Source organism: Triturus cristatus, chromosome 4_1, assembly GCF_964204655.1.
Source record: "Triturus cristatus chromosome 4_1, aTriCri1.1, whole genome shotgun sequence".
Taxonomy (NCBI): Eukaryota; Metazoa; Chordata; class Amphibia; order Caudata; family Salamandridae; genus Triturus; species Triturus cristatus.
The window spans coordinates 1,206,846,351-1,206,862,170 of record NC_140585.1 but is presented as its reverse complement, the minus strand read 5'-3'; the positions used below and the strand labels follow the sequence as shown (position 1 = coordinate 1,206,862,170).

At 46.3% G+C, this 15,820-nt stretch overlaps 1 protein-coding gene across 3 annotated transcripts in view; it reads right to left on the bottom strand.

Moving 5' to 3' along the window:
• The window catches only part of LARP4 (La ribonucleoprotein 4), a 248,711-nt gene that overhangs the window by 186,555 nt on the left and 46,336 nt on the right, over positions 1-15,820 (bottom strand). For all 3 annotated transcript variants that reach the window (XM_085654536.1, XM_085654538.1, XM_085654537.1), the window contains one exon: positions 13,818-13,962. In XM_085654536.1, coding sequence (XP_085510662.1) covers positions 13,818-13,962 — 145 coding nt within the window. The remainder of the gene's footprint in view (positions 1-13,817; positions 13,963-15,820) is intronic.

Genomic DNA, 15,820 nt, shown 5'->3' with positions numbered 1-15,820 from the left:
GAATTGAGCTGGACCATTGCAAGTTTTTACTGGAAAGTCCTGGACTTCCTAGAATCGAAGGAACAGCAGCTGAGGATGTAGAAGCTGCCACTGAGCAGGAAGAAGTGCGTGCGGCGAGGCGCATTTTGCCATGGGTCAAGGCTCTGGGAGGGGATGGGTTCCTGTGGTGTTTTTCAGGAAATCTCCAATGTGGTCACGCAAGGTCAAGCTGAGGTTTTCCTTGAGGTAAGGGAGACCAGGGTACTGCCGCCTACCATGGGAGAGAGGGACATATGCATGTTGCTTAAACCAGGCAGGACAAGACTGATCCAGTGGCATAAATGCCTGGTACTATGATCAACTCTGACAAATATTTTTTGCAAGCTGATGGCTAACTTCTTGAACCCCATTACAACCAGCATGAGGGCCAGTGCAGGTTTACTGGGATGAACCTAATGCGTTTATCACATGTAATGCATGAGGTAGAGCATTGTGGTGATGAAATAATTGCCTTGGTCTCCACTGACGTGGAAAGGTCTTCGGCACTGTTGACTAGGGCTACCCGCTTGAGGTTCTACAATGTTAGGGCCCCAACCCCGAAGCTGGATTTGGTTTCTTACATAAAGCCTAGTGCCAAATTGTGGGTGGTACAGTGTCATTTGAAGAGTTTGGCTCTGGGCCAGGGGACACAACAAAGTTGCCCCCTGTCCCCCACTTCTTAATACACTTGTGATGAAACCCAGGGCGGTGAGGTAAATACAGGAGCTGAAGGACTAGGGCATAAAGCTGGGCAAAGTTAGGCATATTGTATCATCATATGAAATGATAATGTTTTATCTTCACTCTCCCCGGGAATCCCATAAGATTCTGTTACGCTTGCTAGACAACTTTGGGGCCCTGTTGGGGGCTACGGATTAACTGTGGTAAGTGCCTACTGTTACCTCTTGCTGTGCTGGTGGGGACACCGCTAAAAAGTCTGTAAAACAACAGCCTGCCCTGGGAGCTTGAGCAATTTAGGTACTTGGGGGATTATGTTTGTGCGATCCAGGGCGCAACAAATGCGCCTCAATAGGGGGAGGCTGATTAGTTGAGAGCCTTGATCGTCTTCTGAAACATGCTCTAGCTGTCATGGGTGGGAAGACAGGCCATCTCCAAGATGGTACTCCTGTCCCGCTGTTTAAATTTCATCCAGAATGCTCTAAGAGTGCTGCCCGCCAGAGTGTTTAGGCAGCTGGACTATTCTTGTTTCACTTCTCTAGCAAGGACAAAGTAGCGAGTGGCTTTGACCACCCCGACTAGACGATACAAAGAGGGTTGGATTTGGAGGTGCCAGGGCTTGATCTCTATTATGCTGCGCACATGCAGTACGCTGAGCGGTGGCTGGGGACAGCTGGGAGAAACATATGCTGGTGGGGAAGACCGATTCAGATAATCTTCTGGCGCTATTAATGGAGGGAGCGGAGGCCCCAGACTGTGTACAGCTCGTGGTAAGGTAGACAGCGCAAATCTGTCAACAGCTAGTCACAGTAGTGTTGAGACATCTCTTTTCATCTGAATTACTTGTAGATACTGGCACTGGTTCGACAGATTGTAGAAAATATGTCCTTCCAGGCATGGACAGAAGCGGGATGCAAGCTGTGTTGGGGGGGGGGGGGGGATGAGACTTGTACTCCAATAACTACTTTATTTCATTTGAGGATGCAAGGGTGGAGTTTGCACTGGGGACTGGGTCACTTTCTATACTATGCTAGCTTTGTGGAGACGGCCAGGCAAACCTGGACCACCTTTCCCACAGCCACGGGGACCATCTGATACTCTGGGGGACCCTGCCTTGTGTGTCGGGCAGGCATGAGATCTCTTTGAAATATGAAGCTTTGAAAGCGGATACAGTGGGTGGTTGGTTGGTTGCTGGCCAAGGCAGCGTAGGAGGAGGACCTGGGGGCACCCATTGAAGATAAGGACTGGGCTTGCGTCTGTGTGCTCATGCAGTCTGTACAGCGCAACACCCACTTTAAAACTGGTCCATCATAACTTTTAGCATTGCACTTAAACCCCCCCCATCCCGCAACCTCCCTTTGACTCTCTGGCGGATATCTCGGGCACAGCTAGTTAACTGCCCTCGTTACGGAACTCAGAGGGCAGACTTGCTTCACTTTGCCTGGGACTGTCGAGTGGTGCAAGACTTTTGGATCCAAGAGGTGGGTGAACTCACAGGAGTTACTTCATTCCGGGTCACGGTAACCCTTCGGTGTTTATTGGAGAAATATCAGAATCCTAAGGGTTGCAATAAGGCATATACATTCTTGCAGCTAGCGCTGGTTCCCGCAAGGTGCAGGGTGGCTATCACCCGGATGTGACAGTGTACCCCAGGGATAGAAGACTGGTATAGGGATGTGGCAGAATTGATGCTGGCAGAATGAATATGCTACTTACCAGTATGCATCTGTTCTTGGCATGTAGGGCTGCTGACATTCATATCTGTGCATAGATCGCCGCCTAGTGTTGGGTCCGGATGTTTGCACGTTGTTGTCCTGGAAGAGTCTTCGAAGTATCCTTGGATAGGTGACTCCTCCCCTGGACTACAGTGCGCATGGGCATCCTCTCCATCCTCAGATTGTTTTTCGCCATTGTGGCAGTGATGGAGTAGATACAGAAAGTGATGACCATGCTTACAGTAATTCTGAGAGCTGCAGCTGTTACAGGCGCCGGGGAGGAGGGAGGGCGATATGAATGTCAGCAGCCCTACATGCCAAGAACAGATGCACACTGGTAAGTAGCATATTCAGTTCGAGGAATGTGGGCTGCTGAATTCATATCTGTGCATAGAATACATAGCAGTACCTCCTATTAGCGGCGGCTACCAGTGCCAGCTGCAGCGGTCTGAAAAAGAGTTTTGAGAACAGCCTGTCCTACAGCTGCCTGCTGTTTTGATTGCACATCCACACAATAGTGTTTGGTAAAGGTGTGTGTAGTGGACCAGGTGGCTGCTCTACATATATCATGCAAAGGGATGTTTCCTAGGAAAGCCATGGAGGCCCCTAACTTACGTGTTGAGTGGGCTCGTGGTGGAATCGTTAATGTGCGTTTAGCCTTTTGATAGCAAATTTGAATACATTTAACGATCCATCTGGCTATACCTGCTTTGGAGATAACGTTACCTTTGTGGTGTGGGGCAAAAGCAACGAAAAGTTGTTTTGTCTTCCTAAAGATCTTAGTCCTGTCGATATAGTACATGAGGGCTCTCTTCACGTCTAGTGTATGGAGTGCTCTTTCTGCGACAGTCTGTGGGTTTTGGAAGAAAACAGGCAGTTCAATAGTTTGATTCATGTGGAACTGCGATATGACCTTGGGCATGAATTTGGGGTTGGTACGTAGTACGACCCGGTTGGCGTGAACCTGTATAAATGGCTCTTGAACGGTTAGTGCCTGGAGTTCACTAACTCTTCTTAAAGAAGTGATCGCCACTAGGAAAGCTACTTTCCAGGTAAGGAACTGAATCTCGCATGAGTGTATAGGTTCAAAGGGTGGACCCATCAGGCGTGTGAGGACCAAGTTGAGGTTCCACATTGGAGCCGGTGGGTGGCTTGGAGGAATTACTCGTTTGAGTCCTTCCAAGAATGCTTTGATGGCAGGCACTTTGAATAAAGAGAGGTGCTGCCTGGTCTGTAGATAGGCTGATATTGCGGTCAAATGGACACGTATAGAGGTGTCCGCCAGATTGCATCGGTATAGGTTTAAGAGGTAACAAATTATGTTTTGGATGGATGCGTCTAGCGGGTTAATGTCATTATTATTGCAGTAAATGACGAACCTTTTCCATTTGGCTGCATAGCAAGCTCTGGTAGTGGGTATTCTAGCTTCCTTAATGATGTCCATACAGTCAGGTGGCAGGTTTAGATAGCCAAACTCTAGGACTTCAGGAGCCAGATCGCCAGGTTCAGCTGTTGCGGATCTGGGTGCTGAATCTCTCCATGGTTCTGTGTCAAATGCGCGGGTTTGATCCGTAGCCTTTGATGCAGCACCACGGAAAGTTCGAGAAAAGTGGTGTACCATGGCTGGCGTGCCCACGTTGGAGCAACCAGGACGAGTGTCAGGGAGTGTTGTCTGAGTTTGCGAGCCACCAGCGGTATCAACGGCGCTGGGGGAAAAGCGTACGCAAATCTGCCGGACCAGTTCATCCATATCGCATTGCCCTGCGACTGTGGGAACCTGGCGGCAAAGCTTTGGCATTTTGCGTTGTCGCTTGTGGCGAATAGGTCTATCTCTGGATGACCCCATTGCTGGAAGTACGGTTGGAGTACTGATGGGTGTAACTCCCACTCGTGCATCTGGTGGCTGTGTCTGCTGAGCAGATCCGCCATCTGGTTGTCTTTGCCGGGGAGGTGTTCTGCCATGAGGAACATGTTCCTCTGAATGGCCCACTTCCACATGCTCTGAGCCAGATGAGACAACTGTGGAGAGTGTGTTCCTCCCTGCTTCTGTATGTAGTACATGGCGGTCATGTTGTCCGTCCGGATCAACACGACTTTGTTGCACAAGTTTACTTTGAATGCTTTCATTGCCAGGAAGATTGCAATCAATTCCAGGAGGTTGATGTGCATCTTCTTCTGTTGTGTCGTCCATAGTCCCTGCACTGTGTAGTGGAGTACATGAGCTCCCCATCCCTGGAGAGACGCGTCTGCTGTCAGTATTATTTGTGGAACAGGCTCTTGGAACGGTCGGCCCTTGCAAAGGTTTTGTGGATTCCACCAATGCAGAGAGTTGTATGCCCGACCGCTCACCAACACTAGGTCTTTCAACTGTCCTTGAGCCTGATTCCACTGACGTGCTAAGCACTCCTGAAGCGGGCGCATATGTAGTCTCGCGTGTGGGACTATGAAAATGCAGGAGGCCATCATGCCTATCAACTGCATGAACACTCGCGCGGGAAGGGAGTGTGTTGGTTTGAACTTGGAAATCAGCATTTGCATGCTGTTGATTCTCACTAAATTTGGCTGAGCTGTGGCCGCCAGAGTGTCTATAGTCGCACCTAGGTACTGTTGTACGTGTGCGGGTTGGAGATGGGATTTTGGGTAATTTAGTGAGAACCCCAGACTGTGAAGGAGGTGAATGGTGCGGGACATGTGGCTGGCACATTGCTAGGCTGACTTTGCTTGAACAAGCCAGTAGTCCAGGTAAGGGTAGACGTGTATGTGCTGCCTCCGTAGATGTGCCGCCACAGTAGCTAGGCACTTGGTGAAAACTCTGGGTGCTGTTGTCACACCGAAGGGAAGGACTTTGAATTGGTAGTGCTGCCCCTGAACGGTGAACCTGAGGTATTTTTTGTGTGAGGGGTGAATGGGTATGTGGAAATATGCATCTTTGAGGTCCAGTGTGGCCAGGAAGTCTCCCTGCTTGAGCAGCGGGAGGACTTGCTGTAAAGTGAGCATGTGAAAATGCTCGGAGAGAATGTAGCGGTTCAGGGGTCTGAGGTCTAGTATAGGTCTGAGTGACCCGTCCTTTTTCGGTATTAAAAAGTACAGGGAGTACACCCCCGTACCTTGCTCGTGGACGGGTACGACCTCTATTGCGTCTTTTAGTAGCATACTTAGCACTTCCTTCTGTAAGAGCGTTAAGTGCTCTGAGGACATAGGACGGTGTTTTGGAGGTATTGTGGGTGGAGTTGAGGTTAATTCTAGGCAGTAACCGGGTTTGACAATATCTTTGACCCACCTGTCCGTGGTGATGGAGTTCCACGTGGACAGGAACCTTTGTAGCCTTCCCCCGACAGGTGTTATGTGGTCGGGAGGAAGGGAGAGGGCGTCACTGTTTGTTCTTGGGGGAGGACCTGGTGTTGCCGTATCCGCGTCCTCTGCCCTTTGTGCTTGAGCCACGATAACCACCCCGGGTGTTCTTATCGTAGGAGCTTTGTGTGTTACCCTTGTTGTAGGTCTGCTGTGACCCCTGTCCTCTACCTGTTCCTCTATTTCCGGGGCGACGAAAGGAGCCGCTCCGAAAGGACTGCGTTTGGAGAGCCCCCATGGACTTTGCAGTGTCTGTGTCCTTTTTTATTTTCTCTAGGGTGGTGTCAACCTCTGGCCCGAATAAGTAGTCGGGGTTGACAGGCTGGTTGAGGATGTTATTTTGTACCTCAGGTTTGAATCCGGAGATTCGCAACCAGGCGTGTCGTCGCAACATGACGCTAGTGTTTATGGCTCTGGCAGCTGTATCCGCGGCATCCAGTGCACACTTAATGGATGCGTTTGTGAGGAGTTGTCCCTCCCTGATGAGGATCTCTGCTCCTTCTTTGAATTGGTCAGGGAGATGTTGGAGTAATTGTTCTAATGTGTCGTAGTGTGCTCGATCGTAGCGAGCAAGGAGCGCCTGAGTATTGGCAATGCGCCATATGTTAGCTGCCTGGGCCGCAACCCGTTTGCCGGAGGTCTCTAACACCTTGGACTCTTTGTCCGGGGGAGGAGCGTCACCGGTTTGCGAGTGTGCCCGTTTGCGAGCAAATCCAGAGGTAACTGGCCTCTAATGTAGGTAGGATCCCCAGGCGCCGACCTGTATTTCTTGTCGATCCTGGGGTTTATTACTCTTGCCCTGGTGGGTTCCTTGAAGATGTCCTTTGCTGGTTTGAGGACACCCTTCAACATGGGTAGAGTTTTTATATTTCTTTCTGAGGATGCGAAAGTATCCATGAGAAAGTCGTCCTCGACGGTGTCAGAGTGGAGTTGCACACCATGATTGGCCGCAGCACGTTCAATGAGGGCGTTGAATGCGGCAGTGTCCTCTGTGGGAGACGTTTTTGCTCCATAGAGTTGCAGGTCCTGTGTATCCATAGGTGCACCAGAGTCTACAGGGTCATCTCAAGCCTGGTCAGGGTCCTGTAGGCCTTGAGGGTCCATCTCTCCGGGGTAGGGGACGTGGTCACCCATGTAGTCCTCCAAAACGTCTGTTTCGGAGTGTGTGGGAGAGAAGGACTGTGGATCTTGGTAAGAGGAATGGAGTGGTTCGTAAAGAACTGGTTCCGAAGCCACTGGCTGCTTTTTCTTAAGCGGGATCCGGTAGGAGTCCAAAGCTGGCTCGGAAGTTATTCTCCTCTTGTGGAGCATCATCCTGCCGGTGTCGGCGTCGATGATGTGTGATGGAGACGTCTCTGCAGGAGAGCGTTCGGCAGGCGTGATCGTGGTGTGGGTGACCCGTGTTCTGATGTGGAACTGTTTTGGGGCCGTGGATGGCGGCAGGCCAAAAGTGATGTTGGCTGGTGCCGAAGAGGCTGGTGGAGCTTTTATCGGCTCGGAGCCTGGCGTGTCCTGGAGGACTGCTTTGTGTTTGATGCGTTGCGCAGCAACGGGCCGCACCTGGAGCGTCATCGATTCCTTTGCGCCGACCGGTTCTGTAGAGGCGGGCGTGGACTTCTTCGGCGCCAGTGGGTCATCGAGTCGAGGAGCGGTAGTGGCCGTCGACGTCGTTGATGAGGGTGCCTTTGGTGGTGCTGTCGAAGCGGTGTGAGACACAGCAGGCAGTTTGACCTTTGGGGTCGGAGCAGATTGTTTCGGTGCCGGGAGCCGAGTAGGTTTGGTGGCACCGAAGGTCTTTTTCCGTGCGTCGGCGCCGACGTCGGCTGCTGCAAGCTCGGCACCGAAGTCTGGTTTGGTGCGGTCGGTGCCGACGGGTTTTGCTGGCGTCGAAGGTGTGGTGGGCCTCGATCCGACCAGCGTTACTTTTGGTTTCGGTTTCTGGGGAACCAATACAGCTTTCGGTTTCGGTTTGGAAGAAGGGAAACCAGCCGTTTTGTGTAGTAATGGCTGCCGCTGAATGTCCGAGGCCGGGGCCGAAGAACTGCGGGATAGGTCTTGGGTAAGGCCCGAAGGCGATCCCTCGACCGGAGCCATAGACTGGTGCACTGGAATATCCTCAGTCTGTACGGGTAGGCCTTGCTCGTCACCGGAGCTACTCTCTTCGGCCCCTAAGGCCTCATTGTAGTCTCCTACCTCAGTGTCGGCTTCATCTCTGTGAAAGAGTCGCTCTTCGACGCCTTCCGATCCGGAGTCGTGTTCGGAAGCGGGGCTGGAGGGTATGTTCTCCACGTCTTCGACATCCTCGTCCTCGGCGCTGAAGATGTTGGCCGGGGCCGGCGCCGCTTGCTGCGCTTCGAGTCTCGCTGCTCGTCGATTCCGGAGGGTCTTCTTGGATCGGAATCGTGCACAGGCCATACATGTAGACTCGTCGTGATCCGGTGAAAGGCATTTGTTGCACACCGGGTGGACGTCGACATGGGGATATTTCGCATTGCATACAGGACACCGCTTGAATGGTGTCCTCGATTCCATCGTCGATGACGGGTCGATGGTCGGGAAAGATGCGAAAAAGTTGGTTCTGGAAGTTAGTAAACTAACAAAGATACTATCGATACCGATCGGGAACAGTACCGACGCGAACTAAAGGCCTTTTGGCCTGGAAAAAGTTTTTCCTAACTTGAGTCAAGATAAGCACATCCGAACCCAATGGCGGAAAAAAACAATCTGAGGATGGAGAGGATGCCCATGCGCACTGTAGTCCAGGGGAGGAGTCACCTATCCCAGGATACTTCGAAGACTCTTCCAGGACAACAACGTGCAAACATCCGGACCCAACACTAGGCGGCAATCTATGCACAGATATGAATTCAGCAGCCCACATGCCTCGAACTAGATTCATATGAAACTTATCAGAAAAGATGATAAAGTGGTGGAAGAAACCCTTGTGTGCGAAGATCTGGGTGACCGGCTTTTGGCTACGGATTCTGACCCGAAAAGTGTTAATAGTGATTGCGCCGAACTGTAGTCCTTTGCTGGGTGGGCATGCATCGGATTTGCTGTGGTGTGCACCTGTTGCTCTCCCCTTAGACAATGTACGAGACAGACTATTGCAATGTGGCATACTGTTCCCTTAGCCACAGTACACATCAGGTAGGTATCATTACCACAGCAAAGTTACTTCATGTAAAAAAAGGAAAAAAAAGGCTTATAAAAATTACCCAACCTGTTAGTTAATGCTTAAGGAAACTGAATGACTGCTCAAGCCTTGTTCTTGGTGTCAGTTACCAACACAGGTACCTTATTACTAGGGTTCAAAGTTACAGCAGGTTTCCATTGGTCTTTCCATCCAATGACATTCACGTCTTAATGCTACATACAACCTAATCTGGCTCACTCTTCCCTTGTATTCAATTTCAACATACCCTATGATATCTATTCTAGAACCACCAAAACTTTCAGCAATTATGTCTGATTCCTTTGGAAATAAACCTTTAGTGACGATCATACGTGAAGAACCAGAGTCCATCCTAAGAACCATGTTTTTGGTCAAAATTGTAACCGTACATTGCATGGCTTCATCACCTCATCACTTTCCCCACACGCTCAATACTTAGACAGGACAATCCCTTTACTATTCTCATTTGTCTCACTAGGCACACGCATGCATTTCAGACCCACCTCTTCAATTTCCTTTGGGTGGGCATTTTGTTATCTCTCCTAAAATTCTAACAAACATGTGCAACATGTCCAACCCAACCAAATGTTTAGCATTCTTTAGCCAATGTCAGACATGGAGGGAAAGAGGACATATTGTTTAGAACTCCAACACCTAAAACAATGAAAGCACTTTGAAAAAAAAATAAAAAATGAACTGTCCACCTACACAAGAAAATCCTCTATTTAGTCTACATACATCCTCCCTATAGGTTTTATTTTTCACTCAAAGATTGCATCCATTTTCTGACTGTTCTATAGCAATGCTAATGACATTTTATGTTTGTTTCACCCATATACCACAACTGTTGCTGCATCATCTTGCTCCTGACATGCACAATTTGCTATCTTATTTAGTCTGTGATGGGTCCAAAGTTACATGCTATAGATGAAGCTCTCAATCCTGTATGAAACTACTCCTCAACTGATTAGTCTTCTAGAGCGCGGGTTAAAAACTTAAATCTGTTGAGAACACTACTAGACGCCATCCGCCACGTGGCATTTTCATGCAAATCACCCTGTCCTTGAGGTGCCATTTGTAACTGTTCTAAAAGCCATTTGCCCCTTGGATCCTAAACAATGTAATAAAATGTTTTTCTTCCCCTCCGCTGACATTCTTGCTCTATCAATGGCATTCAAATAAGTTTTAAACGCCTTTCATCATACCAATGGAGTTGGAGGATCACCTTTACTCTGGAGCAGCTTTGGTAGTAGATCAAACTGAATGGTGCTAGGTTTACCAAATGTTACAAAAAGTAAATGTTTCAGAATATAGATAGCAAAAAGTTAACTGACAATGATCAAAGATTCGTAGTATTGAGCAAAATCCAAGCAGATCCTCACAAGTATGGACACAGATCCACACAGAAGTCTGCGAGTAATGTTTCCGTCAACTAACTTCCACAACCGTACACCAGACGCAGCGCACCACACTTCATGTTCCTCATAAGCATGTGTGTTCAGAACCTAGTGGAGATCTGTCATAACAAATATGCATGCAAATGCAGTAATCCTCACCTGCACGGGAAGACATGTGGCTCCTCCAAAGATGTGGCAGTTGAAATAATGCGGCGAGCATCCAATCCAAAACGATGGAAAATAGCATTCACATACCAAATATGCCAAGCCTTACTGATATCCAAAAGCCTACCGTAACTCTGGTAAGAGTTCCAACAGGATTGGGTTTTGTCAAGTAAAAAAAAAAAAGTTCAAAAAGTGCTTAAGACAAGATCACACCTCTGCTGCAATGATTGCAGCAGACATGTCTTCCTAGTCTTTGTCGCCGCTTGTTAAAATGAAAACCTGCATTAAGGGAATGAAAGACTTTTATATGAAGAATCACAGTACCTCCAATGTCAACACTAGCCAATCCACAGGTTACTCACCATCAGCAACATTTAAGAATAATCACAGTAACAGTAGAATAGAACTACACTTGAACAAGAGAGAGCAAACTGTTAAAGATGTAGCCACACCAATAAATATAATATGTCCTTACTTTAGTGTAGATTTACGAATCAAGACTTGACAAGAAGAGGGCGTAGTGGAAACTAATCCTAGAAAATGTTCAACTACATTTTAGCCTAAACAAATATGCATGTGTATGATGGACTGTGAAAATCTCCAAAGTTTTTTTTTTTTAAGTCCACTTTCACTAGTACTAATCTCTTTATTACCCTGCCCTTGTCTGGAGTAAATTTACAGCCTTTCTAGTGTGGTAAGAGATTAGAGAAGAGATCGCGAAAAGCCCTAATCAAGTTTGTAGGTGTTCATAGATTCAAAATGGCATTCCAACCTTGGAAATACTGCTTCCCTAATCTTTAAGCCTTAGTATCTAGTTTTGCAGAACGGTGGCAAAATAAGGGCATGGCTAGAATCCAAATCTTGTATATTAGCCCCGGCACAATTAGAGAGGCTATTATCAGAGCTCTTCTACCATGAGAATGCGGCCATAATTTGTTAGCTCACTAATGACGCACAGGACACATAGCTTTATGAAGCATACTGTCCCAAGGAAGACTATTTAGAATTTTTTTTTTTTATTCCACACTGTTTAAGACCCCAGTTACAGAACACCTGTAACAAGAAACAGTAACATTATCCAAGAGACTGTGTGCCCAAAAGCATTTCAGCCACCTATGTACATTTGTGGTACATGTGAAGGTTGAACAATAGCAGTGAAAGGGCCGAGCACAAACTGAATTTTATTGCTAACGTACACTGCAGATTTAGACTTTGTTTAGTAAGACAATTATTAATTAATTAATTCACTGCAGTGCTGACCATGATATTCTGGTACATAGATGCTGTCAAGGATTCAGCGATTAATTCCGTCGAATAAGGCTCCAAACAGACAACTGAGCAATTAATCTTCACAGGATGCAGCATCCTACGAATAATGCTGTTTGAAAGCATTAGAAATGGCGAGTCCTGCTGTACTAGATAATTCAGTGATGCAGCTTTTGTACTGGTGGAACGAGCTTGTCAACGTAAAAGTATAAGCTCAGTCTGTACAGATTTTGCAATACAGGAGCTGGCAGTAATAGCTTGAAACTGGAAATAGCAACATACATTATGACCAAAGAATGAATTACAGGACTATGTTTTTCAAACTCAACACATCACTAGACACCTTTAAATTGTTTGATGTCCCCACAGCCAACTAAGTCCACAATCACGGTCACACTGTAAGAACGATGTAAAGGGAATTCTTCGAGAACCTTCGAAGAAAAAAGGTGGCTACCATCAAATGAACAAGCTCATTATTTAGATCCTACTGAGAAGCAGACTAACTTCAAGACATAAGAGCACATCTATCAAAATGATGTTGCACTGCATTTTCCTAAACGCAAATATGTCAACCTAGTTTTTTCAAACAAACTTCAATGGCATTAAGTCGTCTCTTCCAGGATAGAATTGGTAGCTACTTCCCAGTAGGTAGTAGATAAAAACTCTCCCTGCAGATTAGTAGCAAACCTTGCACCACTTTTAGTGCAGACTCTTGGGAAATCCCTCCTAGAAGTACGCAGACCAGTTAGCAATAATCTCTTTGGATGTATTCATTTATGTATAGTAAAGATGAACTTCAGAAGGAGGGGTAAAGAAAATACCTGCTCACCCAGCTGCCCAGAGATATGGCACCAGAAGAGCATGAGACAGTTGAATGACACTGCAGAGAACAACTTGTTGAGGTGAAAAGGGAGCTATCAGATTCCATTTGCAATGGTTACTTTCCAGTCATAAGTAATTGAAACTAAATTTCCCTTATCTGCATGTAAATGCATCACATGTGGATATCCTGAAAGACCTGCACAATTTGTCTCACACTCCCTGGACTTATGTTGGCACAAATGTGGCACTTACTAAGGCTTGAAGGTACAATATGGCAGAGATTTCTTTCCTGCTCTCAATCAGAAGGCACATTACAGGCAGCCAACAACTGTCGGCATCACATCTCTCCTCTTCATTTGTTTTCGCTACTATAAGAGAAAATGTTGAGGGTTTAATCATTCCATGCACTGTCAAATAAAGTACACCAGCAAGAGTGTCTATTTGAACTTGAAAAACGTTCAAGTGCGGTCTAATGGCCATAAGCTTCAGAAATGTTTCAAGTCTCTGTTCAGAACTGTGAAGGGCCTGTGAGTCTGATGACCTAATGGGGTGATTTTCACCTGTTCAGCGATTAATCCTAAATTTCGTATCACCTGTAGAGCACACTAAAGCATTATAATCAGTAGATAATGGTGAAGAACAACCCCAATACGACTTGAGACTGAGCCCTGGCAAGCGTCAGTCCTCATCCTCATGAGAACTACTACTTGAATAAAGGTTGTCAATCCCAGAAACATGCGTATGCACCACAATGATGGTAAGAGTGATGTTTCAATACTCATCAGTCTAGCCTAGATTTGAAACCCATGTGTAGGGAAACATGTTAGCAGTTTAGGCTCAAGGGAAGGCACAAGCACTGGCAGTGATCACTTTTAAATGCAACATTTAGTATTGATAACGTTAATATTGAAACAAATCTGCACCAAGCGCCACAGATTCATTGTAATCCCTTTTCGGAATGAGTCAAAATCCCTTTGTTCGATGTACTGAAGAGGAAGAAGTCATTAAGGTCAATATCAAGAACTGGTATGATGGTCTTGATCCTCTTTGGCACAGTAGTTGGCAACAAGGTTCTCTCACCCAATCACAGTATAATTATTTTTTGATATTAATAATCTTTCTATAAAGATAGACAATTAAGTGTACCACCCAGGTAGTAAGCATGATGTGCAGGTCAAAAAGAGAACAGGAAGAGCATAAGCCCAAGGTCAGCATTACTAACAGACCTACCTTCAGTTGGGGACCTTGCTGAGGTTCCAGATTCCTGCCAAGATTCAGTAGTGCCATTAGCTGATTGGTTAGCATCAGAGCCTCCTTGTGGAATTTCCTGCCATACTTTTGCGTTTGGGTTTAAACCAGCACCTTTAGGGGTTACCTAAAAAGCAAATAAAATCCAAACCTGAACAATCCAAGTGTGGTGCATTAAATAAAGCCCCAACTACCATAACATACAGCACTTGGAACCAGACTTGCACAACCACCACCAAAAACCAGGTTAATACAACCATACATAGCTTTCAACCATACCCAGCTACATCCATGAGCCCTTTACTTCTTATAAAAACAAACATGAGCTATCTACGGCAGATGTTTGTGCTGAACATATATATATATATATATATATATATATATATATATATATTCACTCCAAACAATCTCACGTATCTCTGAGAAATATCCGAGTATTTCTCAGAGATACGCGAGATTGTTTGGAGTGAATAACTTTGGAAATCCGGTTTCCAGACTCGGACCGCCGGCGACAGACCGATATCTTTAAACCGGAATTGGTGGACTATATATATATATATATATATATATATACACACACACACACACACACACACACACACACACACACGTATATTTTTGGAGCACCTCTATTAAACTTAAAACCTAGTGCTGAAAAGAACACTGGACAGCTTGGCTGCTCAAATCAACCAATGCCCTCCATGTTTTATTACCCCAACCCAGGGGTTTCCTATGATTAGCTCTGGAGCTACTGGTATCTCATCAGCACCCTCAAAATAGCTCAGATGTTGCCAAGTCAGTATCAGAAAGTCTGTGCATAATATAGGAGGCAGCATTTGGCCTGAGTTGGGGCGTACAGAGAGAGACCCAAACCACACGTAAGGCGGAAGCCAAAGCGGCAGGTTAGTTGACAGCAACGAGGGGTGTGGGAAAGTCAGGGGGTGGACAGTTGGGGAGGAAATATTAGATCATACTGAATGAATGTACCTTGCAACTGACACTGCGAAGTACACTGGAACTTATCGCGAGATAAGGGGTATAGACAGAATGCCAGCTACTCAACTAGGAATAGCACCTTGAACTGTTAACTGGAAACGTTTATGAACCGGATAAGAAATGTGTGTATTGCTGATACTTTAATGCAAATAAAAATTATGTTTCAAAAAAAATATAGGAGGCAGCACTGCCCCATCTCAAGGCCTTAGGAGTGACATCTAGCCAAACCAATGACTGGGTTATGATAACACTCAAAAGCACACTGTATTGGCTTAAGGTGACCATCTGTATCCACTCTTAACACACATGGATAGCCATGTCATATGCCCTTCTCGTTAGTCACCCCGTATGTGAACAATGTAACGTCAAAGAAGGGTGGCAGCATTAACCAGTGTGGGACTGCAGGTGTCTGAGTGAAAATATGTTAGTTGGGAGCATAATCAGCATAAGGGTCAAAAAGACAGATTAGGATCCATAACAGAGAAAATTAAGAGCCTCATCTGCATTTGTGTGTCTGACATTGTGTTCCTCCGTAATAAACAGTGGTGTTCATAGCATAATACTATGAATAGCAAAATAGTCGTCCTTGACTATTTTGGCATTTTTAGTGGAGTTGTGCTATACTGACTGCCATATTTACATTTTAAGAGCTTGACTGGCCAACTCTTAGCCATCCCCGACACAATGGTGACCGCTTTTTGCATAAAGAGCATGTCTGATATACGGTGGGCATCCTGGAAAGTACAGCGTCCCACCTTGGCACACTGGTGACCTTGGCATTAAGGTGGGCATTATTAGCACAACACTGGCATCCTTGGTAATATGCTGAGACTCCATGGCTTAGGATTGTAATATTTGGGTATTTGAAGCACAATTTGTCTATTTAAGGAACTTTTACATGGTAGTACTTTATGAATAACAAATTAGGTTTGGGGACTGTATTTTCTAAAAAAATTAAACATTTTTAAAGGCAAGAATTATGTTTTTTC